Genomic DNA, 11,235 nt, shown 5'->3' with positions numbered 1-11,235 from the left:
TCTTCAGTTTCCCATGTCACAGCAGGAATAACACAGGATACAAACATGCCGACCAATACAGCGCAAACGCCTACCGCCTCGCGGAATCAGCCTACGAGAGAGCAGCAGGAGCCTGGGAATTCGAGCGCCGCGAAGCCAAAGAAGAAGAACCGCAATCGCAAACGCCGCAATCGCAGGCAATCCTTTATTGCATCTGAAGACTCGGGTCCAATTGTGTCTGAACTTTCAGGAGGACTGGTGCGCACGAATCCCGACCAAATACAAGAACGTGCGCCATTCTATAGAGGCCGGAATATAAGTAATACAAGCTTGGAGAGTGAAGCATTGTTGGACCATCGGTATGTGATCTGGAGCTGGCTTTGATATGGAACCATTGCTAATATTTTGGATTGTAGAGATCAACCCATGATGCGGCCTCGACGTGATAGTCGACTCAGTCAATCTTTCCGCCCCGAATCGTTCAACCGGTCAGGTTCTTATTTCCCGGGCGTGGAGGGACCAAGTCCCGGCCAACAGCGCTCAAACTTTAGATACCAACAGAATCTATATGATCAAGGTGAAATTGAGGAAGATGAGCAAGAAGGTAGACACATTACTGACCGGACTCCGCTAATACCACCATTGCGAACTGCAAGCCCAACAAAGCTTGGGTATGGCACGGATGCAAGATCTCCGTACTCGTCATCAGGGAGACATCGAAGGCAATCACACGATACTGCATCCTCGCCTCCTGCTACCGGTTCTCAGGAATATGATGTCAATAATCCTCCATCGGTTCCGGGAACGCCTAAACTGGGCGTCACGGATATGGGCTATGATGATGCCATGGTCACCGGGTTAGAGTTTCCCCAAGGAGGTCGATCACCTGATATACGACGAAGTTCAGTTGACCTGCTTCGCGATGCAGTCATTAATATGGAAGGCGGAGGTATTAGTACCGCGAGAAAAGGAGATTCGAGAGCGTCGTCACCTCCAACGGCGTCTCCAGATGGTTTACGTCGCCGACGTACCATTACCGTCCCTGCGGAGGAAGACGTATGCTTTCCATCGGAAATAGCAGAAGATTTTCAACCTCAAACGCATGACTCGGAGACAGGGGAACGACGGCGCCGGCGAAGGCGAGAGTGGCCTGATCTCTCTGTTCTGGAGGAGTGGAGTCGTGAAGAAAAGGAGGAGCGAAGTCTTGAGTACCGCGTGAAGAAGATCAGCGAACCTGTCCTCGTTGGTGGACGTTTACGCCCACAATACATCGGGTGGCGGCGAGAGGAGGAGGATGCTCCGTATAGATTTACGTACTTCAATGAGGAATTTCAGAGTACAATACACGCGCAGACGATATCTGAGCTTATCCAACCGGGAGGAAGCTTTAGGGATCTGTTCATTCCTGATCCACCAGAACTTGAGGACTCTTCTGATGACGAAGAGGATTTGATTTCGCTGCATGAGCCACCTTCCAACTCCAACTCTAATGCCAACCGCAATAGTCAAAGCAATTTAAGCGGCAATTATTCCGGTTCTGGTGTTGATAATGGGGTTATAAACAGTCGAGGGACCAACACCCCTGCTCGTGATGCACAGCGAGAAAGCGGAAATCAGTCGAACAACAATCGCAGCAGCAGCGACAACAACAACAACAACAACCGCTCAGATACACAGACACAAACATCAACCCAGCAAGACACAAACCGGGAATCAAAGCCCAAACGCTACGGACCGCGGCCAACCTGGTGGCTTGACGTTCTATGCCCCACCGACGCTGAAATGCGCGTCATCTCCAAGGCATTTGGGATCCATGCCCTAACCGCAGAGGACATCATGATGCAAGAAGCTCGTGAAAAAGTCGAGTTGTTCCGAAACTACTATTTTTTGAACTATCGCACCTTTGAGCAAGATCCCAATAGCGATAACTATCTTGAGCCTGTGAATATGTACGTCGTCGTTTTTCGAGAGGGGTGTCTGAGTTTCCATTTCTCGCAGACGCCGCACCCAGCGAACGTGCGTCGGCGCATTCGACAGTTACGGGATTATCTGATTCTAAGCTCGGACTGGATCTCGTACGCGTTGATCGACGATATCACAGACGTATTCGGCCCACTTATTCAAACAATTGAAAACGAAGTCGACGAAGTCGACGACACGATTATGCAAATGCACAACACCGTGGACGATTATACAGGTAACGGTAACGGCAGCAATGACACTAGCAACAATAAGAACGACACACAACCCGCATCCTCAATAGCACCCGGTGAAATGCTACGACGAGTAGGCGAAGCCCGTAAGAAGGTGATGGGAATGTATCGACTACTCAGCAACAAGGCAGATGTCATCAAAGGGTTCGCAAAACGATGTAATGAGCAATGGGAAGTTGCGCCGAAATCCGAGATTGGGCTTTATTTGGGTGATATTCAGGATCATATTATGACTATGACCAGTAATCTTACGCATTATGAAACGTGAGTTTCCCATCGTGTTCCAGTCAATCTATTATGCAAAACTAATACATGGATAGTCTCCTCTCCCGAGCCCATTCAAACTACCTAGCCCAAATCAACATCCTCATGAACGAACGCCAGGAACGAACAGCAGACGTGCTAGGCAAACTGACCGTTCTAGGAACCATCGTCTTACCCATGAACATCATCTGCGGTATGTGGGGTATGAACGTCAAAGTCCCTGGTCAGGAGGTTGATAATCTATATTGGTTTTGGTCCAGTAAGTGCCTTCCCCTTCATCCGTATGTTGAGCTGACTGACGATAATAGTAACGGCTGGACTTGTATTCTTTGGCGTTGCATCGTTTCTGATTGCGAAGAGAGTATATAGGATTGTCTGAGGCATTATCTTGACATCTTTTCTCTACCTATTTTTGGATTCGTGTATATCTGTCTATACATACATTCTCTCTCCATTTTGCATGGCATAACGGAGTTTTTAAGAGGTATTTTTTGTTCATTGATAACAGTTTCAAGTATCAAAACGGTCTTACCGTCAGGTCACAGATCAATTTCTATCTTCTTACTTCCATCGGAGCATTATCACTATTTGGTAAGTATCCCATTGACAACACCTCCTTACAAAGCTACAAAATACGTAACCGAAATCGTAAGGATGATATCTTATCTGCGTATCTGGTTGACTGTCTGTTTATTCTGTTCATAATTCTGTCGTTCACATGAGTAGGTGTGTAAGGTATAGGGGCAGTCAAACCCCTGAGAAGGGAAGAGGGTATGGTCGAACAATCAACCATCCATACAAAACTCGCTTTTTTAGAGGGTCGTGGTCACATTCATCATTATTAAAGCAAACATTCTGATAGAAGTGCAAAGGAAATTGAAAAGAGAGAGACAAACCGAACACATCGGTCCGAGGTTGGGGGAATAATCAATCAATGAGTGATTAGACATAAAATAATTGATTCTCAAAAAATCAATCGGATTGCTCCAGTGCTTTTCTTCTTTGGGTTCTGTTGCCTGGTATTCGCTCCAGGCGAAAATGGATGTAAAAAGTTCGACTTCCTTTCTGTACAAGTTCCATGTCAAACGCGAAGGGGTATTAGAAAAACACATATCAGAAAAACACAAGGCAAATTCAAGCAAGAGGCATGAACGGATAGAAGTCGTCGTTTTGTACAATGGGTAGTAAGGTCGGTGAAAGCTTGATGGGATCATAGGGGATCATGATGAGAATGCTCGGCTGATCAGGAGGTATCCCTCGTCGACATCAGATGTACGTACACGCTCGTTTCAATTGATGCGGACAGTTTCGTTTCTTGGGAGACCTGGGATGCCGCTGTTGCCATCTTCGCTACCGTTTCCGTCACTGTCATCATCTTGGTTGGGAAGAACTTGAACTCTGGCACTAATTGACGCAGATCGCTCGCCCGATGTCAATGGCAGTGAATATTTAAAGACACCACGCACAATCAATTCAAATGGATGTTGTAATACTCGCTCCCAGCGCTCAGTTCCACCCTCTTCTGTCTTGTTCCCCGGCTTCGGCAGCCGGATCTCTCCAACAGATTCAGAGGGAATACGTCTCCAAGGTGAGGGATCAATTATAACAGGAGAATCAAAACTAAAGACACGACCAAGCAGCATTGTCTGGGCATCGCCGGACGGATCGTCTGGAAACGGTAATGGATCTGTGCCGTGGTCGATGCCGTCCATAGTATGAATTTCAGAAGTCGATACCTTGGAGTCGCCCAGCAAAGGCAGCCGAACTAGCCGTGCTAATGACGCGCGAATCTTGCTACGTTGGACTCGAGGAAAATCTGAAGCGTGGGAGCCGTGATCACGCCACAACTTATCGCTACCGACGTACCGACTCCGGGCAAAAATGTTGACATCCATATTTGCAATGGAGATAGGGAAGATATTAGGGTTGATAGCACTGACATGCACATCAACCATAATCTCCTGCTCTGAAGCGAGAACATTCGAAAGTTTAGTGACTTGCACATCCAATAAAGGTCGCATCAAAGCAGCAAGGAAAGTCGCTGCGCCGCCGATAAGGATCACTATCAAAAACGTCGCGATAACACATCCCCCATACCGAGAAAAGCAACTTCGTTGACGATTTTCAAGATACTCCATTTGTCGCATACTGGCACTTCCCGGTCTACGACCGTTGCGGTTACGAGACATTCGAACTGAACTGACCAAAGGTGTGCGCTCATCATCGGCACCATCAGCATCGAAGTCGTCTGTGTACTCGTCACTCATACTCTTGGGACCACCAAGTGTACGATAGTTTGGATGTGAACGTGGCCCGTTGCCTCGTCGACTTTGACGGAATCCATTGGTGATGTAATGGCGAGGAGAGCGAGGTGGTTGTTGAGATTGAGGAAATGGAGAGTCACTATCAAATAGCGAAGGGTATCCGCCTCCTCTGCCATGACGGCCGATATGATGTCGACCAGAGTGTCCGTTGGACTCACCCCTTCCACTGACGCCTCGTTGATCCATGTCTCCCAAGTCGCTGTCGAGGTTGTTATTATGGTTATTCGTGAATTTCATGCTTCGCTTCACCGTCACCCCAGTTCCGTCTCTACCGGCAAGACGAGACCGGCTCGCAAATTGCTCGGCTTGGCTGGCCATGGACGTCGCACTCGGAGTTCGGGAATGATAGCGATGTCGGTTCGGAAGTGGTTCGGGAGGATTGGACTCGTATACGAAAGTCTCATCGGAATCAGAAACATCTGCGTCATCAATGGCACTAGCAACTTTGGCTTCAAAAATGTCGGCCTTTGACGAAGCTGCACCAGGGGGGTTGGCTGGCTTGCGGGTAGTTCGTTTCTTCTCTTTCTTAGGGCGAATGGTCTCAACACTGGGCTTCATTCTGATAGTACCGCCTTGGTCGTTGCGAGCCGAACTGCCCCGTTCACCGGCACCAACGCCTAGAGATACCTGCGGAATAGAACTGACAGTTTCAGTCTCGACGATCATATTTCGCACCGAACCATCGCTTGGTTTGCCTCGACCACTGTTAAGCGACGTGAAGGATTTTTGCGGCAAGATAGCAGCAGTCGGTCGTGTTGTTACAGACGATCGGCGCTTGTCTTCCTTCGAACCAGAGCTTTTGTTTCCACCACTCTCGCTACCACTTTCCACTGCATGCTGAGCGGTATCAGTGGCTTTAGACGGTGCATTTTCTAGAACGGAGCTTGCTGGTGCCGAAACAGGAGTGGACGGGACACTGGACTCTTGAACAGTCTCTAGAACCGTTCCCGGCTGGGTGGCACCCCTCCCAGAGGGACGACGCGAGCTGATCTCAGCATCATCATAGACTGCCTTCACCGGCGATACTCGGTCCTCTTCTGGACTTACAGAAGTTCTTTTCGTTGATATGTTCGCAAGGGACTCTGTCGTCGGGTCTGAGCGTTTCGTGGTGGTACTTCCTAGGGAAGGACTCCTGGAACCATTTGTAATCGAACTTCGCCGTCTGGATGTGCGCGGCGGTGGCATACTCGCACGATCTGGGTCGGAGGCATCGAGGTTCTTGTCAGTAATGGCAGAGCGTTGTAAATCGGGTTTCCCGAGCTGTGCAAATGCCTTTTGCACAGCGGCAGGAGACAAGGTGGAGGTAACCGTCGACGTAGGGTTAGGTTGTGTGCCACTGGCGCCACGACTGGGGCTGGGGCTGTTACTGTTTTTCGTCCGCGAGAGAGATCGACTTGGACCAGTCTGATAGTTTGAATTGCTGACTACACGAGAAGTGAGGCGGATGGGGGAGGTCTCGCGTGACGAGTTGGTAGAGTTGTTTGCAGACGCCGATGCAGAGACACTTCCTGGGGTCGGTAACCGCGGCACCAGGGACATCGCTGTTCCTGTCAAACGTGGAGGTTGGTATTTTGTGTCAATATCCAGAGCAGGACTGCTGCGACCTGTCCCTGATGACGGACTCGCCCGAGAGGAGGATCTTTGAGCAGGCCTATTGGCCGGTGTTGGGGAGTCATTGGATGGCATGATGGGTGGAAGAGGAGGTGGAAAGGGTACGGAAAGGCAGTGTGAGTGCGATCATCCAGTCGAATCAAGATGCTCACGGTGATTGAGCACGAATAAGAAATGCAATGTACCAGGTAAGGGCATCCGTGATGGGCGATGAACTGTTTGTCGAAAAGGTCGGTAAGCGAAAAATCGCAATTGGAGGGTTTCGATATGCGTAGACGCCCAAAGGGGCCCCGTTGAGCCGGTCAAACAGTATGTTCACAGTGATTGTTCGATGTGTCAAGAGGGTAAAAGTCCACGAGCAAATGAACAAGGGCCACAAATTCGGAAGGAAAAGGTGGGAGAGTAGGGCTGGTTGTGTCTGGATCGGCGAGAAGCGGCGAAGCGGCCAGGCGGCAGTTAGCGGACGGTCGTGCGATCTAATCGGGGGCTAGGCACGTAAGCACTGCAGTCACTGTGCTGGCAGCAAGGCACCAACACAGGTAATTCGACACAGATGGGGTAGTAGGCAGTTCTAATGTTGACCGAAGCGATGTCTTGCAGCAGATATGAGCAACAGAGGAAGAGAACACGAGGAGAGTATCGAAGTGCAAAACGGGAAGTTGGCAGAGGTGGATTCCTCAGGCGTCAACGTCACCATCTGTTTTGTTGGGCCTGGCCTGGCCGATTTTATGACTAGGCCAATGAAAGTTTCCCACGTCAGGACTATATACACCTCTGTGTTTACATATCTTAATTTACTCTTAGACCATCGAGTGACTGTGACTGTATGGAGTAATGGAGTATATTGTAGTGTATTATTCTACCCTTCTTACAAGCAAATTGGATGGAAAGTAGGGAGCAAAATTCTAAACTCCGTGAGCCGAAGAGGACGTAATCTGGAGAAGAAGAAAAATCCGGCTTCTGGAAGACGGCTAAATTACGGTGACACCGGTGTGACGCTCCATGGACCAATCATTAGTGACTAATATAACGATACACTGCGAATTTAGCACGATCCGGTAATGTATTACCATCGGCATACAATAATAAAATACATCGGGTGATTCTAACAGTCTCATATGGAAAAACGAGTCCTGTTGATCTTATTCCTCTCCAAGCCCGCGTTTCCTGTTGTTTGTTTGGTCCATGGAATAGAAAAGGGAATGATCTTTTCACACAAAGTAAATCAAGTTTCGATGTTAAATCTGGAGAAAACAAGGAACATCGTATGCTCTCGATTGAGTCGATTCATGGCCCTCGATTTGATTAGAGGCAAACACTACATAGTACGTGCGTAAATTATAGTAAAAAGGAGAAAACATTTCAAAAAAAAAAAAAAAGGCCCCTCCTTCCCTAATGGGAGAAGCACAAGAGGTGAAGGGAAAACATAAATCAAAAATAAACAAAAATAAATCATGACCAGTGCCGGGCTCGATCCGGCGACCTCATCGGTAATTGCTGTACTGCTACAGGCTGTTAACGATGCGAGATAACCAGCTACTCCAACCGGCCATTGATGTTACTTAGCCTAAATTATGAACTCATAAGGCATATTCAGCTACCAGATTGTTCTATTTGGCAGATTTCTACGAGTATCTGCTGACTTATAGGAACAGCCACTGGTGTTAGTCTCTCGACGGCGAAAAAATATCCACGGGTATATAGCCAGCTATATCAGAAAAGGACATCAGTACACCTGTTTCAATGTCAACAATGTCAACGGGTTGAATTGCCAGTGGTCGACGACTCACTCCGTCTGGAAATATATACATATATTGATACAGCATGAGAGTTGCGTGTTTTTCGGATTGTTTGATAACCAACCCTGCATGGACCGAGGTAAACTATACACGACTCAGAATACATACCATTACCATTTCGTCTCGTTACCAGACGGCCCCTGCCGGAGATGAGACTGACTCGCCCTTCAGACTGAAAGAGAAGGGTCATCCAGAAACTCATACTAGCAGGCCCATCAAAACCGCCAGCAATGATACAGTCAAGACAAAACATCAAAGGAGCATTGAATTCACTTCCAGTTGAAATTCATCTCGGCATCATCGATTATCTAGACTATACTGCTTGCACTGCCCTGGCATATACAAACCGCTACTTCAATCAGATCGTAATACGGCAATCGCCAACGGCGAGAGAAGAGAGACTGAAATTCCTCTGCGAGGTAGAGACATGGCCAATGTTTGTCTGAACTTTTCCATATCAGATGACTTGTTATTTTCCGAACTGAATGATCGTAGATACGCCGATATCAACTACCTTGCATGCAACCAATGTCTAAAACTCCGCCCAATCCACGCCTTTGCAGACAGGCAACTACGCGGTAAACGGTCTCGCGGTCATTCTGAGAGCAATCGCCGTTTCTGTCTACGATGCGGCATTCAGAAACACATATATCTACCGGGCCACGTCATACCTATTGTCAGACCAAGTCCTGCAAATGCCCACGGCATCAGCATCTCTATCTGCTCGTGCTGTAAATTCCACGGCAGTGAATCTTACTGTCTAGCATTTGCCAGGTGTGAGAGTTGCGAAGAAGTGCCTCCTATACTGCACTATGTGTCGAATCCGGGCTATCAGCGTTGCATGCATCATTTTTATTGCATTCTCTGTGGACGAAAAGGTAGTATTGACCAATGGGAGCAGCCTATTTGGGGTCAAATTGACTATATCGTGCGTGAATACAGGCTCTATTGGCGGATTGACCATCCAGCCATGGATGAACCATCTTAATTGCACTCTCTGTGGACTGGAAAGGAGCATTGGTCTACCAGAACGGCCTTTTTAGGGTCAAATCGATGGTGTTATATGTGAATACGGAATCTGCGCGCAAACCTCATAGTATTACTACCCACGTGACTGCCAACAATAAACATCAACCGAAATCAGCAACAGTATATCCGAGAATACCTGTGAACGACGAAATACAATCACTCATCCCGTTTCACCCAAGAATGTCTCTTCCCGGGCGCCTGCACAGTCCTATCCAAGCGATCCCTCAAACCGGTCTGATACCACAAGGGCATCGAACGCAGATTAAACGTAAACCAATTCGCCGTAGCCGATACACCAACATATCCACTCTCCGCCTTCAAGACCTGATCAACCACCGCCTCAGCAACAGTCTCCGGTTCCAACAACGGACTCAAAAAGCTGTCCTCGGGAATCAAGTCCCTTGTCACGAAGGTCTTCGCAAAAGCCGGCGTAACCAACACGGTTCGTACACGGGGCGCATTATATCTCGTGACAAGCTCCGAGGCCAAACCTTCATGAAGATTGATAGAGGCAGCTTTACTAGCGCAATAAGCCGTCATACCGGGTGTCGTGCAATTCCCACCCTGCGAAGCAACAGTGACAATCATACCATGATTCCGTCTCACGATCGCCGGCAGGAACTGATGCAAAAGCTTGTATTGCGACAGGGTATTAACTTCAAACATCTTCTGAATCTCTCTATCCGTATTCTCCAATATCGGACGCGCGTATATGATGCCAGCATTATTGATCAAGATAGTCGGATCACCACCGAATTCCCTACGAATATCCGTCGCAGCAGCCGCAATAGCATCAGAACTGGTGATATCACACTTGAAAAACCTTACTCCCCCCGGAAGCACATAATCGGGTGGCATCACATCCAAAATCGCAATTTTGGACCTCGCCCTCTTGGCCAACATTAACACCTGCTCTTTACCGAACCCATTACTACCACCCGTCACAACGATGATTTCGCGTGGCCAGTCATATTCGTCGCTGATGCCGCGATTGATAGCTCGACGACCGAGAAAGGTGTTCACTCTTCGAATCACACCCAGTGCGAATGCAATACGTAGCCATTTTAGGACTGTCTCGCGGTGTCGTGGTAGATATCGAGCGTTTGGCGGCGCATATTGGAAGAGAAGAATGGTGAGAAAGGTTTTGACGGGGTCGAAGACGGTTTGTCGTAGTATTGAGCCGATAACGTCGGCTGTAAAGCCTGTGCATATGTCTGGTTAGATATTGCTCATCCCTGCGGAAGTGAATGTGATGAAGACCTTCTCTGGGCAGGATGCGATTCGGCATCTTCTTTCTTCTTAAGCTTTTTAAGCAGGTGGATTGAGCCAGTAAATAGAGTACAGCCAGTGACTTACAGGACTCTACAACATAGTTATATGAAAAGCAAGAACAATAACCGCGTCCTTCCCAGGGCTCTGGAGAAGCATGTGCTCAACCGACAGAAAAGCTCCAACCCCTCATTTCCATACTTGACAGGGTCTAAACTAGATAAACCACACAAAACCACCACTAAAGAAAAGGATCAACCTCGGTTTGTGGAGTGTTGATCCATAACTAATTGAAACCCTGATTATGCTTTTGGTTTTGCGGGGTATGTTCGTTCAGTCTATGGTTCCAACGTTGGTACAGAGTACGTACATGTAGTCTCGAGCTTGTTCACGAAGAGGGGGTTGTGTACGGAGTAATTATCGAAAATATGTTGTTGTCATACAATCGTTCTTTGAGGAGAGGAAATATAAATTATTTCCTGAATATACCTATATACTCTCCGGAGGTCTTGTATTCAGGTTAAGATAAACATCCATGCAAATATACAAAAAAAAAAAAAAAACAAAAAATTAGAAACAGAAAAATCGCCGCGCTGATTCGATGCTGATAGAAGGCTGTGGTATATCTTCCCAATTCAGAACAAACAATTGCCGCCGAAAACAAATTTCGAAATGAATGCATAAGACTAGAAAAAAGACCTCCACGCTCTCGATGATTTTTCAAATTTGCCGCCCATGGGAATGTAT

General features: G+C 47.7%; 4 protein-coding genes and 1 non-coding gene across 5 annotated transcripts, besides 2 other annotated features; 2 read left to right on the top strand and 3 right to left on the bottom strand.

Annotated features, from left to right (window-relative positions):
- Positions 1 to 45: 45 nt before the first annotated feature.
- On the top strand, positions 46 to 2,835 carry TSTA_090720 (CorA family metal ion transporter, putative; the record flags this gene model as incomplete). The annotated part of the gene is made up of 4 exons (XM_002478750.1): positions 46 to 338; positions 396 to 2,456; positions 2,513 to 2,715; positions 2,765 to 2,835. 4 exons carry the CDS (start codon positions 46 to 48, stop codon positions 2,833 to 2,835), a joined length of 2,628 nt encoding a protein of 875 aa, XP_002478795.1.
- Positions 1,600 to 1,641: a microsatellite.
- Positions 2,836 to 3,745: 910 nt separating the features above from the next.
- On the bottom strand, positions 3,746 to 6,466 carry TSTA_090710 (phospholipid metabolism enzyme regulator, putative; the record flags this gene model as incomplete). Its single annotated transcript, XM_002478749.1, has 1 exon — positions 3,746 to 6,466. The coding sequence occupies one exon, from the start codon at positions 6,464 to 6,466 to the stop codon at positions 3,746 to 3,748; it is 2,721 nt and encodes a 906-aa protein (XP_002478794.1).
- Positions 6,467 to 7,846: 1,380 nt separating this feature from the next.
- TSTA_090700 lies at positions 7,847 to 7,942 on the bottom strand. Its single transcript has one exon. It is a non-coding gene; the product is annotated as a tRNA-Val (tRNA).
- A 478-nt stretch (positions 7,943 to 8,420) lies between these two features.
- Positions 8,421 to 9,178, top strand: TSTA_090690 (uncharacterized protein; the record flags this gene model as incomplete). The annotated part of the gene is made up of 2 exons (XM_002478748.1): positions 8,421 to 8,626; positions 8,686 to 9,178. 2 exons carry the CDS (start codon positions 8,421 to 8,423, stop codon positions 9,176 to 9,178), a joined length of 699 nt encoding a protein of 232 aa, XP_002478793.1.
- Positions 9,179 to 9,375: 197 nt separating this feature from the next.
- Positions 9,376 to 10,507, bottom strand: TSTA_090680 (short chain dehydrogenase/reductase family protein; the record flags this gene model as incomplete). The annotated part of the gene is made up of 2 exons (XM_002478747.1): positions 9,376 to 10,421; positions 10,480 to 10,507. The coding sequence occupies 2 exons, from the start codon at positions 10,505 to 10,507 to the stop codon at positions 9,376 to 9,378; spliced, it is 1,074 nt and encodes a 357-aa protein (XP_002478792.1).
- A 528-nt stretch (positions 10,508 to 11,035) lies between these two features.
- Positions 11,036 to 11,073: a sequence feature (T-rich).
- Positions 11,074 to 11,235: the final 162 nt, after the last annotated feature.

Source organism: Talaromyces stipitatus, genomic scaffold (assembly GCF_000003125.1).
Source record: "Talaromyces stipitatus ATCC 10500 scf_1105507295527 genomic scaffold, whole genome shotgun sequence".
Taxonomy (NCBI): domain Eukaryota; kingdom Fungi; phylum Ascomycota; class Eurotiomycetes; order Eurotiales; family Trichocomaceae; genus Talaromyces; species Talaromyces stipitatus.
This window is presented reverse-complemented; position numbering and strand designations above follow the sequence as displayed.